This window comes from Molothrus ater, chromosome 4 (assembly GCF_012460135.2).
Source record: "Molothrus ater isolate BHLD 08-10-18 breed brown headed cowbird chromosome 4, BPBGC_Mater_1.1, whole genome shotgun sequence".
NCBI classification, from domain to species: domain Eukaryota; kingdom Metazoa; phylum Chordata; class Aves; order Passeriformes; family Icteridae; genus Molothrus; species Molothrus ater.
In genome coordinates this window covers 6,612,001-6,632,748 of record NC_050481.2, presented here as the reverse complement: position 1 = coordinate 6,632,748, position 20,748 = coordinate 6,612,001, and the positions used below count along the sequence as shown (strand labels likewise).

Here is a 20,748-nt window from a genome sequence, read left to right as displayed (position 1 = left end):
ATTTTAGCTTAGTAGTGGGGTCATAGCTCTACCAGAGTAATGTAATTTCCCTCTTAGTGCACTGCTAGGTTGAAAAATTCTGAAAGCTACAAAGATGCTTCTATTTAAGACGTCTACATTCTGGGAAAATTCTTCTATTGAAATGGACCTGCTAGGAGGTGCCACAGTTAATTTGGGTGGAGAAATACTATGCAGAAATTGCCTTTGCAACTCTATTTACAATGGCTGTACTATGCAGAAATTGCCTTTGCAACTCTATTTACAATGGCTGTGCTTACAGCAGCTTAATTTCTTCAATTGTTTCTGTATGTGCAGATCCTCCAGTGGAATAAATGAAACCTTGAACGCTGAAAGAGAAAATGGGAAGCACGAGAGCATAAAAATTGAGGACTATGGGGAGAACACCACACTGCAAATGAACACAGAGCAAGAGATACCCCACGGAGATTTATGCATCACAGAGATTTACAGTGGGACTCACCACGGAGCAGAAGAAAGCAACACACACTTTGCTGAAACAAAACAAGAGACCACACAAAGCCACAGAATTCCTCCTAAAGTGATAGCCACCCCTAAAGTGATCGTGACAGATGAGGCTGGTGTCAGAGGGGTGGCAGAAGAAGGGCCAGGTGCCATGGTTGAGCTGCAGGTGTCCCTCTCAAATGACGCCCACAAGGCCACCAGTGCTCCTGCTGTGACTCTCCTGGGGGCAGAGAAGTTCCCCCCTTCAAGCAGAGGCCCCAGTGCACAGCAGGGTGGGAGCAGCCCCCTCATCGCAGTTCCCCTGGCCGTGAAGGAGGGCAACATCCAGTGGTCAAACAAAGTAGTCCACTTTTCTAGCAGCAAGGAGGTCAAGAGGATCCAAGGTGCAGCTCCATCTATCCCCAGGGTGGAGGTGATCCTGGACTGCTCAGACAGGGAGAAAGAAGTGCCCAGGTCTCCATCTGAAAGGGGGTGTGTTGATTCTCAAGTGGAAGGAGGGCAGTCAGAAGCACCTCCTTCCCTCCTCTCCTTTGCAATCTCAGCAGAAGGCACAGTGCAGGGAGAAGACAGCAAGCACTCGGAAAAGGAGCACAGACCTCTCAAGCACAGGGCAAGGCACGCAAGTGAGTATGTCCCATCTAATATTTGCACTGCCTGGGGGCATCCTTTATAGATTTGGATAAAATCTCAGGATTTAGAATGTATTAGGAAAAAAAATGTTTAGAGATTTTTTTTCTGCAGTTTTCTAACTTTCCCTCTCTTTTTTTTCTTTTAAATGATGTTTCTGTCCTTGCTTTATGTATTTTTTCAGGGTAATACAATGCTCCTGGTGATGAGCCAAGAGTGTACCCATGCCTTAACTGCACTGAATAACTTTGCTTAGTAGACTTCCACTTTGAAATTAACTCATGACTTTGTCCAAGTCAAAATACTTACATCTCCTGAAAGGGCTGAACTCTGCTGATCTTCTAACTCACATTCAGTGGCAATCTGTAAAATATTAACAAAAAGAACAAGTTGCTTGCACATGTCTAAGTGAATCCTGTGGCTTTTTCCTTTTATAGCAAAAGCTTTGCGTTGTCATTTGCATCATCTAAAACCAAAGCCATGCCATTGCTTTGAAAAGTTAATAAAAAAGTCTAGCAGCAAAGCTTGATGTTGTCTGCAGAAGAGATTTTGACAGACACCAGCATGTGTATAACTGTTACATGATCCTTTTGGTTTTGTCAGCCTTCTCTAGACTGTAAAGTGAACATGTTATTTCTCCTGACTCCCAGACCCAGAGGTCAGTTTCAAAATGAGTCCAAGAAGTTTACATGGAAGCAAACTTGCCACTGGAGGAAATATCGATTAACTGGGTGTAGAGGTGTATTATTTATTAATTAATCTATTTATTTCTTCGTTATTTTATTCATCTGGGAGCTTGCTATTGGTTGCTTGCTCCTTCCCAGCAATGTGAAGAATCCTGTCTGGGGATTTAGCAGCAGTATGTCAAAGGTGCTTGAATGTGTGCAGTGAGATACTGTAGCAACAAACTATTTCATATGCAGCGTTGGAACTCCTCTGCTAACCCACTGCTAATTCCACTGGAAGCATATTTTTAGCATGATAACCATTTGTGTCTCATTGGCAAGTGGATTAGGCAGTTACTTATGCCTAAGTGTCTGTATGCAACCCACATATTTAGGGCATATTAAATGAAGTATAAAAGAAAAGTGCACATGCTTCACATTTTGGCTGCAAAGTCAGAACCAACTGTGGGACTGTGCCTGCATTTCTTAGGGAATTACTTGCAGTGCCTGTCTTAAAAGGAAAAAGTACAAGGAATGAACTACTTGTTACCTTATAAACTCTTCAAGAAGAAGTCCTGTCCTTTTTCCATGTCAACTATGACAATCTCAGTTTCTTATAAACCAGTGGCAGGTCATTATGCTTAGGAACAACTGATTTACTACAATTTTTTTCATTATTATTATTATTATTATTATTATTATTACTACTACTAACCTGTCTACACATTAGAAAAAACAAATTGCCTAGCCTAGTGAATGCTCTGTGTGCAGCAAGCACTATGCATGTTTTCTGCAAAAAGAGAAGTTATTACGCATTTAAGTCTGAACTAGAAAAGAACTTTTATTATGATCTCTTTAGCAGAAATTTTCTCTGCAAATATTATTCAGATTATATTTACCTGAGTAGGAAGCACTCCAACACTAAAACCCATAGTTTTGGAAAATACCTTCAGTGACTAGTGTAAGCAATTGGATTGTCACAGGACTGAGCCAAGGATTTTGTGATCCTGCTCTCCAACAATAAAATATTACAAATTGTTGGTTTGGGTGCCACGCTCTTTTCTCTTTTATAGATTCTTGTGAGGACCATTGGTCCAGTTGTGCAGTCATCTGGCATAATGGCAAAACTCCAATTGTCTTTAATAGGAGAAGTATCAGACTCCATCTACTGACATGGCTAAAAGGATCACGACTAGAAAACACAGGGCATGGATTTCTTTAAAAAGTTTGTTTTATTTATGCCAGAAAAAGATGCTAAATAATTTACTTTTATCAGAGGCATGTTTTTTCCTTGTGACTACAGATTTAGTCAGGAACAGCTTTAAATTCCAGGTTTTTTGAAGGGAGGAGCTATTGAGGCTGTAATTGATGAGGTACAGTGGTAGAGTATGAAGGAGGGAAAGCAGCAGGGACACCACCTGACTGCCATTGCCCCATGAGGGACATGCTCAGGTCCCATTACAAGGAAGCAGTCACACTGATGTCCAGTGCATCCATCACCCTTGCAGCTGCATCTGTTCCTCTTTCAGGAAAAAAGAAAACCAGTAGTTTATGCTTTCAAAAATATTGTCATTGATACTCCAGTGAATACCCTTGAGAAGTTAGTTGAGTCTCCTTGGTTCTGTTCTTAAATGTGTATACACTCTTACCACATGTCCAAAATAAATATTCTGTATATGTCATATCTTACAGAACTTATATTTCAGGCAAAGAATGCTTGTTTAAAGACTGAAACTTGCTTTCATTGCAGACCATGGACAAACTCCCACATCTACCAAGGGGCTGAAAGCTAATTCTAATATTTTCTGTCTATGCCCTTCTGGATGTATACTTGCTTTTAAACAGCTAATACACAGTAGCATACTGACTTTTAGCAAGTTTGCAATTTACAGGAATAAAAGAAGCACCTAAATGGCAGAAGCTGCTGCCACTGTCAGACAGAATCTGCTCAGTTTCATTTGGTCTTAGACATTAAGCAGTCATGGGCCTGCCTGGCTGGGAATGGCTGCTGTAAGCCTGGGAACTTGTAGTCAAATACTTGGAAAATACCAGACCAGAAGCTGGATAAATGAGAAAATATCACCTGCCTGTTGGTGCTGGGAATAAAAATTAAGAATGTTAGAAAAAATGTGTGTAATATTCCTGTTGAGCTAAGAGAGTCCTAAAGAAAGTGATGTAGCCTTTGAACTTGCATGGGTGTGTCTCCAAGGCACGCTGAGTATGGCATTCATAACCCAGCTGATATTGTGAGAAAAACTCAAGTATAATGAACTTTCCATACAAAATAAATGTTTTCATATTTAATAAATTTGCAAAATTTATGCACTTGTTCGTCTCCTTGCAGTTTGGTGGGCTGCAGGAATTAATTGTGCACTCTGATTCCTTCCCCAGGGCTCCGACGAAGCGAGAGCCTGTCAGAGAAGCAGGTGAAAGAAGCCAAATCTAAATGTAAAAGCATTGCACTGCTGCTGACAGCAGCTCCCAACCCCAATTCCAAGGGGGTGTTGATGTTCAAGAAGCGCCGCCAAAGGGCGAGGAAATACACTTTAGTCAGCTACGGGACTGGGGAGTTGGAACGTGACGAGGACGAGGAGGAAGAGGGTGAAGGTGAAGAGGGGGACAAGGAAAACACTTTTGAGGTGAGTTTGCTTGCAACGAGTGAGTCAGAAATAGATGAAGATTTTTTCTCTGACATTGACAAGGACGGCAAGATCGTGACATTCGACTGGGACAGTGGTCTGCTCGAGGTGGAAAAGAAGACAAAAAGTGGAGAGGAGATGCAGACACTTGCAGACAGCACAGGGAAAGGGGCCCTCATGTTTGCCAAGAGGCGGCAGAGGATGGATCAGATTACGGCAGAGCAAGAGGAGCTGAAGGCAAGCACAGTGCAGACAGAGGAGCACAGGGAAAGCACCGTGACAGAGAACTTCCAGAAAGTGAGCTCTTCCGTCTATCAGTCAAAAGAGGAGGAAATGTCAAGACAGCAGAGCTGTGTGAGCAAAAGTTACACAGACGTGAGCCAGAATCACAGCAAAGTGGTACAACAAAATGGCTTTGGCTTAGCACCTGGCACAAACCTCTCTTTTCAGTCCTCTGGAACTCAAAAGGCAGCATCTTTGAATAAAACAGCAAAACCCTTCCCTTCTGGAGTTCAAAACCGAGCAGCTGCACCATTTTCACCTGTAAGAAATGTCACCAGTCCCCTTTCAGATGCAGCAGCACCACCTCCTTACTGCTCTGTCAGCCCACCAGCTGAGGCTTTCTACAGACCTGTCTCAGCTCCCGTGGCCAGCAAGGCTGCCCCGCCCGCATGGGCAGCCACGGAGCCCACGGAACACATCGCATCCAGGGATGAAAGGATTGCCGTGCCAGCCAAAAGAACTGGGATATTGCAGGAGGCAAAGAGAAGAAGCACTTCCAAACCCATGTTCAATTTCAAGGACGCACCCAAAGTAAGTCCTAATCCTGCCCTGTTGTCCCTTGTACACAATGCAGAAGGCAAAAAAGGGACCGGAGCTGGTTTCGAGTCAGGACCCGAAGAAGACTACCTCAGTTTGGGAGCAGAAGCTTGCAATTTCATGCAGACTCAAGCATCTAAACAAAAGGCCCCTCCTCCTGTTGCTCCAAAGCCTTCACTCAAGGTGTCTCCTTCTGCTAGTTCTCCAGTTTCACCGGTTTGGTCACCTTCAGCTGCGGCTTCCAACAAGCCTCCTTCTTTCCCAGCACCAGCCTCACCTCAGGCAGCGTATCCTGCACCACCCAAATCTCCACAGTATCCTCATTCTCCCATCCATCCCCCAAGCACTCTCGACCTTGCTGGTCCTTTCAAAGGGCCTCAGGCCAGCCTGGCGAGTCCAAACCTTGCCCCCAAGGCAACACCAGTCACCCCAAGCTCTGGAGAAACAAAGCCTCCCTTCGAGATGCCACCAGCTATGAGTGGGAAAGGAGCACAGCTGTTTGCCAGGAGGCATTCCCGAATGGAGAAGTATGTGGTGGATTCAGAGACTGTGCAGGCAAACATGGCACGAGCAGCATCTCCAACTCCATCTTTACCAGCTTCTTGGAAATACTCATCTAACGTCCGAGCACCTCCACCCGTCGCTTATAATCCCATCCACTGCCCATCTTACCCTCCTGCTGCTACCAAGCCTTCCTCTAAAGCCCCTGCTGCTGCCAAAAACACAAAAAGAAAACCTAAGAAAGGTCTCAATGCTTTGGATATCATGAAACATCAACCTTATCAACTCGATCCATCTTTATTTACTTTCCAGCCTCCTAAGGAAAGCCTTGCCCTGAAGCAGACATCGAAGCTGTCCCCTTCAAAGCAAACACTGCCTTTACCCAGCTACCTTCCACCTGGTGCTGGCTCTCCCACGAGGGCCCGGCCCTCCTCGGTGTACTCCGTGCCAGCCTATGGGTCCCAGCCTTCGTTCCCGTCCAACGCCTCTCTCCCAGGGAATGAATCATTTTCACCCACGGGCTACTCTGTCTTTTCTAAGCCAGAAACCACCACATCCTCTTTGTTTACTGCTCCGAGGCCAAAATTTTCAGCCAAGAAAGCTGGTGTCACTGCACAGGTGTGGAAGCCATCGGTTATTCGAGAGTAAACCTGGTTTCTAAGCAGAAACTTAGTGTCCGTTTTGCTTGCAGTCACTGGCTTGCAGTGGTCACCTGGCGCACAGACTGTGCCAGTGGTTTTCCTTAGCTTACCTAAGAATGTCAGATGTATCACCTCAAATCTGGGTCCAAAATATTTGAACTTTTTAAAGGAATCAAAATAGATCTAAAATTTTTAGCACATTTTTGCATTTTATCAGGTGCTTTATAGAGATGACACCCTGAAATGGAGAGGTGCCACTGCATGAAGTGAGCAGGACACTAGGTTTTTGCTTTAGGACTACAACAATAGAAACAGTGAACAATATTCCTGGTATGTCAAATTAACAGAGAACAGCTTTCTTCCTGTCCCTCTCCCCAACTGTGTTCTAATGATCTAGGGATTAGAGGACTTTGGTGTTGTTTTTTTTAAAGAAGTGCCTTATTAACTAATAGTAATATGTATTATTAACACAGCATAAAATAGATACAGTGTTAGACTCTGACTGATCACTAGCAGAACACAACTGGAAAGACCTTTGGCCTGCACAGAGCCTCATGGAATTGACTCAGAATCTGTCCTGGCTCGAAGGTCCTTCCACAGGAATCTGATTGATCAGCCAGGGGCTTAGCTAGTAAGCTATGTGGATCAGCTGTGATCCAAAATCATGAATTGCCTCTGTGATTTCACAGAGAACGTGCTATAAGAGATGCTGGAGTGTTATGAAGACTAAAAAGAGGTGGAAAGACAGCTGGACAAATTGCTTAAAATTTCCCATTTTGGGGAAATTTCACATCCCACATGCAGGCATATTTTCAGCCAGAGTTTGCCTTGAACCCAGCAAGTAGGAGAGAAGCCTGTAAATCAAAATTATTGAGCAGTCAGAGAGGTGAGCTGGGTTTTGCAGCTGTAATGTAATGAACCAGTTTCTTGTGAAAGCACAGTGACTGAGAACTGGAGGGCTGCCTATAGTGTAGAGTGCTGATTCTTGCTCCCAGAGTACTGTGTGCCACAGAAATTACCTGTAAATCAGGATTACGACCATGTCTTCCTACTGGCCTCTTGTACACATTTAATTATCTTCTCTTGGGCCTCTACAGTGCTTCTTCACACTTTACATCTTTTTACTCTGGTCTTTACTTTATCTTTTACTTGTCATATTGGGGACTAAGGATTGAAATACTGCTACTGGGGAGAGCTTCTAAGAGCCTGTGATCTTGAAATGTACTGTATAATCCTGCAGTAAATCTAGAGCAAATATTTGAGTAGTTTAGCATGGCTTTCATCATCATCAGTGGTGCTAGGGCTAAAACAAGGTGCTGTTTCTCACAACTAAGGGAATCAAAATCTATCCCAGGTGGGAAGCTAAAGATTAAAGCATAACTCTGTGAATAAAGGTGGCAGAATTTGTTGGTATATTTGTTTGAACTATCACTCAGCTAGTTACAGACCAGATTATGGACCTTGTATATCATGGCAGGGTTTGAAGAACCATCTATCTCAATGAAGAAAACATTCCTAAGTATGAACAAAATCTCTGTAGTTTGGTCCCATGATGGTAACTCAAACTGCAATCAAAGACGAGAAGAATACATTTGGTTGCACATGCAGAAAGCAGGCTGAATTCAAACTCTAATCAAACCAATAAAAAACACTTTTATGAATTTTGGACCTCCAAAATTCTACTCTCCTCTTTAAATTTCAGATTGGGATAATGACTGCATTAGAAGAAAATGACCAAGGGGCCCATCTCCCTCTTAAAATTCAGAAAAATTATAGGATATTCAGAGGGGGAAAAAATTGGAAAACTCAAGAAATAGTTATACTGCATTTACCTGGAAATAGAAAGTAGCAATATTTTAGTCCTTTGGAGATCTCCCTTCTACCTGTTTTCCACTGTCAATACCTGTACTTTTCTTCTATCATTAAACTTGTCCCTTTCCTCTCTGCCTGTTTGTGGCTTTTTTCTTTGGTTTGGCTGCTTTTTTTTTGTTTCACTTCTATGTACAGACTGACAGTTTATTTTTGGGGGAAGTCTATTTCCTATGCTAGTCTGTCAATACAAAAGCTCCTCCCTCCCCTTCCCCACCTCTTTCCTCTTCCCTTTGCTCCTTCCTTTCTTCCCCTCTTTCCAAGATCAATCTGGAGTAGCACATACTATTTTAGGTAGACTTTAAGACACCAGGATATACGTGGAATAAAGATCCACTGGCAAAGGTAAGTAATGCTATGAAGAGACACAGAAATCCAATCAGCCTCATATTGCCTTCCATGTTTTTGCTTAGTCTCCTCCTGTAGAGCACATCTGTAAATTATAATCATACTTCTGTACTTGTTCACTCCACCACCAAAAGAATATTTCCCTAAGGAGGAGATTTATAGCAGCTTTGTCCTTCCTCCACAAGTGTTGGTATTGATGCCTGTGGCTCCAAGACACAGGAGCTTCGAAAGTGCGTCTATGCTGAAAAGCTGAATTTTGATCACATTTGCATTCAAATACAAATATTTTATATGGCCTAGAACAATGACAGAAGGATTTTTAAAGCACCAGTAAGAGTTAAAAACAAAAGTCTCAATGACATTAATGCTCATAACTCAGTTTGGATCTTTCGAAAATCTCATTCAAAGCCCAGCTCTGAATTCAATTTCTTATATACACATCATCCTACACACATGGGACTTGCATCCAGCTTGGCTTCAAGGCTCTTTTTACTAATCAGGTAAGTCTTTAATTCTTATTACTATTTTAAAAGACTGCTCTGCCTACAGGTTTATTCAAGATATAATCTCTTGTGAAGCAGATATTTAGAGGAAAGCTGAGCTGCTCATTATCATGGGTCTAGATGAAAAGCTAAAGTCAAATGTAGCTGAAATGTCAAGAAAATGAATTATTTGTGTAGAGGAGGCATCTGAAATTTCATTTGGAAAGGGCAATGAGCTTTTGTAGATGGTTTTCTGAAAAAGCTATTAGAATTATTTTATATAATATGGCCAGCCTGCCAAGATGCAATTGTTATCTTTGCTATGGAAGCATATTTAACAGTGAATTTTAAGCCATGTCCAATAACAATACTTCCAGTATGTTCACATTAAAGGAGGAATTTACGTGTTTTATGACTATTTTAACACATTTAATTAACACAGACTGGACGCATTATAATACACCAGTTTTGAACTCACATTCTAGACAGCCTTTCCATAAAAACAGCTACCTCAATCAAGGGTTAATATATCTTCAATTTATGATTAAGTTATAAACATCCTGCTACGTACCTGAATTGGAAAGTTTTGTTTTGGAGATGAGTGGCTTTCAGACAAAAAGTTAAAATTTCTGCTGCAAAAATGAAAGACAAAATTTAGTTCTTTGACTAGAATAAAGAACTAAAGAAGAACTCTTCTTCTCAAGAACTGCTTAACTCCTCCTCCCTTCTTTAGAGGAACCACTCTTACCATGTCCCTGCTTGAGAAAAAATAATATATTATGAAGCAACCAGAAAGAGATTTCAATGAATTTTTCCTGTAGGAACATTTAGAACGTAAACATTACCATCTCTTACAAGCAAGCCTCATTCTTTTGCTTTCTTCTCCTAAGGAAGAAACAAAAATAAGAGGTTGAGGTACCAGCAGGCTCCAAAAAAAAAAGGAAGTGCGGAGTTTGTGTGTGGTTCAGATAGAAAAATTAGTGCTAAGTGGCAGAGCAGAAATTTTGAGAGAAAATAATACTGGGATTAGAGGGAGGCAAGCTGGGGGGACAAAACTCCATAAAAAAAGAGTGACTACACAAGATAAAGTACCTGTCAGAGGATTTTGAAATAATGAAGGTAAAAGAACAGCAAGAGGGCCTCATTTGTTCTGCATATAGAGACAGCTGACTATTTCCGGACATTTCCTGATTTTTTTTTTTTTTGTTGAATTCTGAGAAAAGATCACAAGCAGTTATAAAGAGAACTTCACACCAGATGATGGGATCTGGGAGAAGCATTGCTTATCAAGTTTCCAGGAGGAGAGCTCAGCAAAGGACCAGCCTGACCCTGGTGTGCTGCTCCAGCTGTTCTGGAGTGGGGAATGCTCTGTACACTGTGAGGCAGGGGAGCAGCAGGGAAATGACAACAACTAACACTGTGCAAAATGTTTCTCCTCTCTTTTTTCCAGGATCCTTTTCCAGATTTGCTAGCTTTAAAATTCCAAACCCTTTGGTTCTAAAAAGGTTCCCTCTTCCAGTCTTGCCTTTTTACATGATGCAACTTTCTGTACCTGAAGTCAAACACCTGGGATTGCACTGATTGCTTTGGTGGCTTGGCATAGCAAGTGCAAATCTTAATTACACAGCTTGGCATAATGGTATTTATAATGGCTCTGCTCAGCTTGGAATGGAAACACTATATGATGAAGAAACTTGACAAGATCTTCAAAACCCTGTGGATTCACAAGCTCTGAATGAACTCACTGCTGGTAGATCTTTTGGGAAAATATGTGAGCCTGGTAATTTCATGGCAGTCTTGGTGCCCCCATCACAACTTCACAGTACCCAGTACAACAGCTGGTCTTACTTTACAGTAGACATTACTTTTGCATGCCATTACATAAAGGAGAAGTTGGGATCACTCAAGAGTTATTTTTGACAAGTGGTTTTCAGGCTGGTTGCTTACTAAAGGAAGGCCTTCAGGTTTTCATCAAATGATTTAAAAAGTAGAAAAAATCCTGAAACTCCATGTTGAAATGATCTCTACGGATGCAGACTTGAACTCTTCCTGTATGAGCTAAGACAAGCCATATGACAGTAATCCCATGGGTTTAATATTTACTTCCTTAAGTAAGGCAGGGAAAGACTTTTTCTTTGTGTGCTGATCAAGTCTCCAGTTATCCTGTACAGCATTTAAAGGAAAAATCTATTCATCTTTGTAATGATCTTGACAAACTTTTTAATTGCAGTGCATGTGAAACCTGCACAAACATCTGGGTTAATATAATAACTGCACACTCCCTTAGGCTGAGAAAACTCAGCTATGAGAGAAATGACTTCCTGAATTTACAGCTTAACTATCTGGATGAAGGCTTCCTTTGTGGGGAATTAATGTAAAACCAGCATTTTCATACAAGAATCCTCATTCTTTTGTACATTTTAAAGACAGAAATCTTAAACCAGAGGCTCCCCTCATAACTCCAGGCAATTCAAAGATAAGATGCTATGAAAATAACCAGGTCATTTCTAAATAGGTGTCAAGACTGGACTGTTGAACAGATGGAGTGTTTCTCTTGATGTTTCCATCTAGATCTGAAACAGCAGATTGTAATGGTTTTAGGAAACATACAACAAACAGAAGAAAAGGAGGAACGTTACAGAAGTAAAATACATTTCCAATCACGGGAGCACATTGGATTACAAAGGGTGACATGGAGCACAACATTCAGTTTCAGTGTGAGCTTTAACTGATTGAGAAGCAAAGATTTCAGCACATTTATATTATAAGTAAAAGTTGCCATACAGTATAAATCTATGGACAAATATTTTCAGTTTTTTAAAAGAAGGATTCTTTTTTCCCCAAAACCCATAAATAACTGCTAGTGATTTTTGGCTTTGATTTGTGAGAATGCTACTTCTCACAACCCCTCTATGCAGGTTGTTGTTGGCACATGGCTCTATACTGCAAACAAAAGCAAAATATCTGGGATCTGGGTACACTTGGTTTTCTTCCTGGAGTACTGAAGTAGAACTGATGCAAGCACCTGACACTGTGTATATAGAATTATGAGAAAAGCAATATTAAACACTGCTGTTTGGATTGCAAAGCGAGGCACTCGGAATTCTTGTTGCCTGTGTCAGCTTAATCCAATCTCCTTGGTTTGTGTGGCCAGAACATCTGCAATCATTGCAAGGATTCCCATCTGACAAACAGCTCTTTGCTGCTTTGTTTTGACATCATTCCATGCTCAGCACCATTCCTTACTCAATGCACACTCTTCAAAGGGTGCCCTTCATTCTGAATTATTTTCTTATAGGTTTTTGCTGTTAGCACCCAAATCATTCAGAAGCCAGGGTTCATCTTTGCACTGTTGCATTCTACAAATGAATAAATAATGCACAGGTTGAGCAGCACTGACACCAGGGCTCTCTGTGGCCCTGGGTGTCCAGTTCAAGGCACTTCAAGGCATCTCCAGAGCCCAGCAGCACATGCAGCAATTACTCTGTCATTGTGATCCTTAGCATCCCTCTGTGAGTGCTAACAGCTGGCAGACTCCAGGTGGAATTCCAGAAAGGGAGCTCTCAGTGAGCAGCTATGAGTTCCAACCCACAAAACCACCTTTTAATGCAATATACTCCTGTGTTAGAGAACACTAATATTTCCTAAATGAATCTCTGAAATGGCACTGGTGGGGCAGAAATCCTGAATTTAATCAAAATGCATCAGCACTGGGCAATGGTGCTTTCATTTCAGAGCTTTGGAACAGGTGACCTTCCAACTTCCCTAGCATTGCTTCAAGGCAACTTTTTAAGGGCCAAAATAAACCCTGGAATTCTATCATGGAGCACACTGTAACAGGGGGGTTGAACCACCAGATACTTGTAGGAATGAGTGAATAAAACCCTCCTACCTCACAGGATATGGGGCTGGAACAGGCTGTGCTCCTGTTGAGCCTGCATAAAGCTCTCAGCGTGAATGTTCACACACAGGGACATTTACACTGAAATATGGGGCACTTCAGAAACAAAGATTTGCGTCAAACCAGTTCTAAAGCAGGCATTGGTACCACGTCTCAAGGTAGAAAGGTCAGAAAATAGGGCCAAGTTTGCACTGGTAGCTGTGCAATGTAAAATCCAGAAGGTGGCAGCAAATATTCTTCATTACAAGAAATAAACTGTTTATTCCAAGGAAATCTAAGGTGCCTATGGCCAAAAGTTTCAGACATTTGCGTTCTGTAGTCATAAATGTACTGTATTTAGAGAACTGCAGATGGATAAAGATTAAATGATAATGAAAAGCTGGTTTTCTTTCATTTGCACAGGTCCAAAATGAGCTAACTAATTCATTAAGTTAAAAGACAAGTTAGCAACAGTCTTTTGGTTTTTAAGCACACAGGCATTTTGCAGAAGTGAAGGCCTAATTCTAATAATTTACTTTCCTCTTCTACCATTAATTGACAACTAAAAAGGACTTTATTTTCAAAGGCAAAATTTTTCACAAATTTTGTCACAAATCTTATGTGAGTTGCCACAAAACTTATGTGAGGTGGCTGACAGCAACTGCTTCCTTAGTTTGTGTACAAATTATGAAAACAAGATTCTTCTCACCTGAAATAACACCACATTTAGAAACAATCTGAATTTAGAGTAAATTAGATTCCAGTCCTAAAATTCCCTATAAATTTTCAGAATCAAGCCCTGACAAGACAGCTTTGAGGAAGACAGGATCAGGCCTGATTCTAATCTATTCCTGGTCTCAGTACAGCCACTGACAAGGTTTTAGTTCTTAGACAGGTGAGATTCCCTCCCTCCCCAGCCATTAGCCAAATTTCTTCATTCCCATTTTAGTCTACTGTAAAATAGTTTGAGAGTTTCAAATAAAAAATATTTTCCCATTTTATTTCAAAACTTTTGGTAGTTGAATTGTAAAATAGCTGTAGCATTTACTGCAGAGCTGGCAGCATTTCTGGGAGAAATTATTTTTTCATTACATAAAGTTTAAATAATAAATGATTTGGGACAAAAAAAAAGCTTTAATATTATTAACAATATGTCTCCCTTCCATACTTAGCTCAATTAAAAAAGCTGAAGTGCTTCTTTCATGTTAAAAAAATGGAAATAAGAAAAGAATTGAAAGGCATAAAAATTCAGTATTATTTATTTTGTCCTAGCATTTTCTCAGTGGTTTGGTCTCTAACTGGAGAGGCCATTGCAAGCCCATAGAAGGCCAAAGGAGAAATGCATCACTCTGGGCTTTTTATAAAGACAGAGTCACTTTTTGAGATAAAACAACTGTTTTATCTGCTTCCTCCTCCTTTGTCCCCTTTCTGTGTAAACAGCATCCAGGCACTATTGTTAACTCAGATTTTAATGTGCTTTGATATGGGATTAAGGACCAGGACCGTAATGGAAAGACAAAAATAAAATTGCTTTAATGACTTAGACACGAAGGTCCAACTTTTTCAAGTGACTTCATTAGGGAGGAGTTTATGTGGAGAGAGTTTCACTGGACTATTCAGAGTCCAACCCACTTTTGTGTCCTTGACTGGTAAAAAAGCAGTTGTGGTTTGTAAACACACACACACAGAGTTTTCTCTTACAGAGATGTGCCACCTAAGACACAAAAACAGCTGCTGGGAAATCATTTCACTAAGTAGTATTACACATTCTTATTTAGCCTGGAAAAGGAACAAGACCTTTCTGACTCCTGCCTTTAAAATTTGCACTGTTTTATGAACCTAAGTACTGTTCTTTTTGTCTTGCAGCTTTTCATAATTAAGAAGAAAATTGAAATAGCTGTAAGTTCCAAATAACCCATTTTCCAGACTAGAAGTAAAGATATTAATAAATCAAAGGCAGACAGTCACACATATCCATCTTACATTAACCAGATCTATACATGCACACACCTAAGTACTGCTTTTACATTCATTTGCTTATACATGGAAATAGTTACTTTTGGAAATAATAGTATATAAATTTTAATTTATATTAACACGTCTTATAAATATCAGAGATTCTTGCAGTGTCATGAATGTTTGCTTCAGTGAGCAGTTTATAACTAGTTTCCATTGTCAAAATCAGTGTTAATCTAAAACTAACCTAAACAGTTTCATCTGTTTGCACAGATACCCAAGGCACTCAGCAGCTGACAGGATTCTTTGATTGCAAAGGACACCTCTAAATGGCCCTTGCTCTTCTTTACATTTAGGAGTCATTTTCCCTTCAATAACTATTGTAGAAAAAGGTTTTTCCCTATGAAAACATGCAGGAACTGGAAAAGAATAAATTAAACAGTGTAGAGGGTTCTAGTTTGTCTTGCTGCATAATTCTAATAACTGTTTAACCACAAGATTATAGGAATACAAAAGGTGATAAAGTAATAATTCTGGTAGCATTTCACTTTTCTCTCCTTCCTTGATTTCTGAGGTGAAGAATGGAAAATCTCTATCCCTCTTTTTATGATTTTCTTATAGCTTAAGGGAGAAAGAAGGGAGAGTAATTATTCTCTAGTTACACTTCATGTTTTCCATTGTGTCTGGGGTTTGTGCATTGTTTCTAGTACATGCTTGTCAACAGATGTATCTCCAGAATTTAAATATAAAAAGGGGAAATATTAGAAAGTATTGGCATGTCTGGCTGCTGCTGTCCAGCAGATGAATGATGAATTCTAGTGATTTGAAGTTGCCTTAATTCCAGAATTTGTTAGTTTGAAGGGGCTGAACACCAAAGTAGTGTGTTAGTTAGTTAGTTAGTTAGTTAGTTAGTTAGTTAGTTAGTTAGTTAGTTAGTTAGTTAGTTAGTAGTTAGTTAGTTAGTTAGTTGAGATCTACTTCCTCAAATTCCTTCAGGCCCTTATGGAATTGACAAGGTTCCTCCTATGTACTTCAGCCTTCTTCCAGGTAAAACATCTGGAATGCTGTTTACCCTCACAGGTTTTGTCCTCTCACCATCCAAGAAGATAAATATTAGTTAAACCCACACACTGTTCAGTCCTTACTTCAAGGAAGCAGAGACTATCCTTACTTTACAAAAGCTAGAGGAAACAGATGTGCATTTTCACATTTTGGAATTTCAAAGTTAAAACCCAGCCTAAAGTCTTTAGTCTAAATAAGAGTCCTCAGACCTTTTTTTTCTAAAGACAAGATATCAAGTGAGAAATGGAAGACCAGACCAGGACTTCTGCATAAATAATACAATAGAATGATTCATTTTGATAAAAAAGTAGTAAAACACACTTCATAACTCACCATTCTCTGATTAAACTCTGTCAAAGAAAATTAGTTCCTGCTTTATAACTTATGGTTACACCAAAAAGATACTTCCTTACCTTAATGAGCTCTGGAGTTTTTCTCTGAACAGGACAGACTCAACAGTATCTTCATCTAAAGGTCTTGAAAAGACAGATATTTTATCCAACACTTGTTTAAACAGTATCGTTTCTCTCTGCATCTCTGAAATCCTACAAAGTACTCACAGGGCTTTGAACAGATATTTCCATTGAAAAAGGGGAACTTTTGTGCTCTAGAACTCTCCTGAGAGGAGCTAACCCAGTAAAATAATGAGGTGGGCCTGCTTGATCAATTACTTCATCTCTCTCTATGACCTTATCTTCTCGATTGCTTTACATTCTTAATAACCACCTAATTCTTGTGGTTTGGGTTATCTGATTACTTTCTAACATAGGGGGGTGTGTGGGTGGGATTAATAATGTTGGGGAGTTTTCTCTCTGAAGATGCAAACTGGAAATAGCTGATCATAGCTAAGAGATGACAGGACAGTCCTGTCATAAAGCATCAGTTGTGAAACTTGTCAAAACTCTCATGACATAACCTCTGAGTGTCACTACACTTTTTAAAAGAGATTCAGGCTAAATACCAACTGACTGAAAATTATGAAATCTGAAGTCTCTTCTTCAGTTTCCATCTCATACAAAAGGCTGATACTACAACATGATTTAAAACCTGAAGCAGTGGGTGTTCAAGTTTCTTAAGTGCAGCAAAGTCCTGTGGCAGAAAAATTTAAAATGTGACATTTCTATGTGAATCTTTGCTAGGTCATCTATATCTTGAACGATCACACACCTGGTTGGCTGCTCTCTAGTTCATGCCTACAGTGATTTAAGTTTGGGAAGCTCATTAGGAAAAGGAACACAGGGCAATGGTGTTCAGAGTAAATTCTAGCAAAGTCTCTGGCAAAAAGAGCCAGGAATTTCAGAGCAGATTTCAGAATTAAAGTAATTTAAGCCTGAGGACATGAATCAATGAGTGTGAATCAGTGAGTTTAAGAACCACATTTGTAGAAACTGTAAGAACAAGGTAATTTGTGTGACACAGAGAGCAGGTCTGGCTTGGGACAGGCTGTACCTGCTTCGTGCACTGCCAAATGGCTGCTGCAGCAGAACCTTCTCACAAACACAGTTTCTGTTTCAAAGTGCTGCTGCATTACTAAGAAGATTAGGATTTATCAAAAATGAATGGATTGCTCCTATAAGTGGGTCGGAATGTACTGAAATTCTGAGGGCATTGCCTTTTAAAGAAGCCAAAAGTAGCGTCATGTAAGGGTATTAAGTGAATGATTGCATTAACGCCTTTAATTGCTTGTGCTCACTTTTGTGCCCCAAAAAGACAAAACTGGGATCAGTCTAATAATTTTTGAGTAAGAAAAGCCTTTCTTAAAAGGAGATTGCCAAAGATATGTTCTTGGACATATGTCCTAGACAGAGCCTGTTATCAAATAAATTAGGCTGTGCCTAATGTTAGAAAGAATCTTGTGAACACACACAGAACTGTCACAACATGACTCCCTTCTGCATTAAGAATGGTCTTTGCAGAGCAAGGTACACCAGCTAAGTAGTGGGAAAGCTGCACAGTTGCTAATGCCACTGTACTTTTTCAGTAAAAGTCTCTCTTTGGTCTGCTTGCTTTCCTCAAAAATTCAATTTGCTGTCTTTGTTCCAGTTTCTTTCTCTGCCTCCTGCTTTTCCAGTAAATTAAAGTTCTAAAAGATACCCATAGACATAAAAAGGGACTGCCAGGATGTCACATGCCTTTGGTGTCTTTTGTTCCAGTTTGGAAGTGAAGAGAAGGAGCTTCCTTTCTTGCTGCTTAATAACTGTATTTGGTATTTTGTCTTCCTAGGGAAGGAGCACTGGCCGCTCACTATCGCTTCCTGGGAGACCTTCTTCATTCATCCCTCGAGCCATGTCTCCTACTTCTCCTCTTGTATTTCAGCCTGCCCCTGACTACTTCAGCAAGCCAGACACAGCAGCTGACAAGCCTGGCAAGAGACTGACTCCCTGGGAAGCAGCAGCCAGATCCCCCCTTGGCCTAGTGGATGAAGCTTTTGGCCCCCAAAGCATGCAGGAATCCGTTGCTGCTAACGTGGTGTTGGCTGCTCGCAGGAAAACGCTTCCTGAGCCACCAGATGAATGGAAACTTAAAGTTTCTTATGAGCCCCCAGCCCTGAGTGGTAGCGTAGCCTCACTGGGAGGGAAGCAATCAGGGGTTCTATCACCCCAAAAAAGCTCCCTGTCTGCCCCAAGTGCCCCCCAGGCTGGCCCTAAGCTGCAGTATCCCTACTGCACTCAGCGCTCCACAACAGATCCCGATATAATGTCCATGGATTCCAGGTCTGACTATTGCTTGTCAACAGCTGATTCAAACTACAATCCACAGCCAAGGGGATGGAGGCGTCCAACATGAGCAGCTGAAGGGCCTGGGGCATTTTCCCTTCCTCCAGCTCAGCAAGCCCTAAGATATGAGTTGGAGAAGGAAAGTTTCTTGCTAGCCTGGTGATCTCTGAAGTAAAAAAATGAAGAGACAAAATTGAATGGAGCACAGTTTTCACATGACTGCAGCGCTAGCAGCCTCTAGAATAGACTCAGTTTTACACCTAAGATTGTTCTGTTTGTCAAAAGGCAAAAATATGCATTTCTTGGGGTGAGGGGGGAGATGAAAGTGGGGCAATCCATGTACTCGATGCAAAAATCTAGCAAGGATGTAGAAAGTGACAGCAAAAATGCTTGCAGTTAAGCTAACGTGAAAAAAAAGTAAAATTAAGGGCATTTTAAAACCAAGAAGTATTTTACAGGATCTTGCAGGTTTTCTGAGTATGTTAGGCATGAGTTCTAAGTTACTAAATATAGTCAGATTTGCAAAAGTTCTAATGGAAGTGGAAGACTTTGAAGCACTGGCTTATTTGCCATATGGTTTTTTACCGCATTTCTATAATGAGCTAAGAAAGTAAATCCATGAATATTCTTACTATGGCAACAGTTAAAACACATCTGTGCATGGTACCTGAATCACCACAATATGTAGATACAGGAAATCATCAGTCAATCATTTCAGATAGATTTCAAGACAGTTCCAATGAAGTTTTACATCTTGTAATTAATGTGAAAACACCAGGAAGAGAGGCATTGTTAAGAGATACCAATAGCATGATACTTGAACAACAAAAGAGATGAGGAGTGTATTTAAACTGGATTGCAAGTTATTTTTGTAATAAACTATCAAACAAGTCAGAGGCTGAACAGCCTTTATTTCTCTGTGAAATGCACTATTTGCTGAGCATTTACTGCTCCAGTGCCTGGTAATCCAACTGGCTGGGCAGTAGTTTGTGTTTCTAAGGTAGCTCAATGTTTAGAAAGCTTTTGAGTTGTATCCTCAGTTGGGAAGACATAGATAAGTTGTTTAGCAAGGACAGTTCCTGCTCTAGAAGTTGGCATGTGGCAGAGGGTTCCTGATACGTGGTGCAGGGTGTGAGTCTAGGAGCAATTATTTGGGTGGTTGGTTATACCTAAGTGATGCTGATGGACCTGAAGGGATGCTGAGTAATTTTTGCTGGTGAGACATACCTTGCATTTGCAACTTATTTAAACAGTAGAAATATGTGGCTGAAAATGTATGTATTCCAGGCTTCCTGGGTAGTTTAGAAGTTGTTAAAGCATTAAATGAACACCCCGAGTTTCATGAAGTGCTGTCTGGGGAAATCTTGAAGGATCTGTCAAGCACAGTCAGCTGAAATTACTGCAGCAGCACTATTAACTCTCCCTAGTTTCAGTAAGGCTGTCACTGTGGGTGAAGGGATTTGATTAGAAAAAACTAAAACATATATGCAGCAAGAGAAAATATAGTACAAAATATTCCCATCTGCAATTATAAAATCCAATCGGTATGAAGGAGAAAGGAAAATGAAATCCAAGTTCAGTTGAGGTGGAACTTCCCCTAAAAGCAAATAATTACAGGAAAAAATAAAGCCTTAATGAGTTTAAGTTGGCAGAAATTCTGTAGCCAAACAGAAGTCTCCCTAAAATTAACTGATCCTTCTGACCAATCAGGAAATGAAGATGAGAGAGTGGTAAACCTTTAGAATAGGATCATATGCTATAGCACTTCACAGATTAATTTCACAATATGAATTTCCAAAAAAAAAAAAAAAGTGATTTAGAAAAATTACATGAACAAGGCTGCCATGATATGCCTGAAAATGAGCTTTGCACCTCAGAGTTATATATGCACATAATCAGAGTAAATTTTCCTGCCACACAGGCAAAAATAGGTGTCTCTCTGCAGAGTCCCTTTATGTCCCCTTTTATCACAATTGGGAATATTCCACCAGTGGGACTGTGGAAGCCCCCTTAGCCTTGAGGGCTTATCCTCACATCTAAACCTACTGCTCTGGAAGTA

General features: G+C 40.5%; 1 protein-coding gene across 1 annotated transcript in view; it reads left to right on the top strand.

The window, feature by feature from the left end:
- SYNPO2 (synaptopodin 2) overlaps positions 1-19,159 on the top strand; it is a 75,697-nt gene extending 56,538 nt beyond the window's left edge. The window contains exons 3-5 of the mRNA XM_036383060.2: positions 316-1,106; positions 4,167-6,352; positions 18,196-19,159. Of these exons, the coding sequence (XP_036238953.1) occupies positions 316-1,106; positions 4,167-6,352; positions 18,196-18,759 (3,541 nt within the window). The 3' untranslated portion in view covers positions 18,760-19,159. The remainder of the gene's footprint in view (positions 1-315; positions 1,107-4,166; positions 6,353-18,195) is intronic.
- The last annotated feature ends 1,589 nt before the right edge of the window (positions 19,160-20,748 follow it).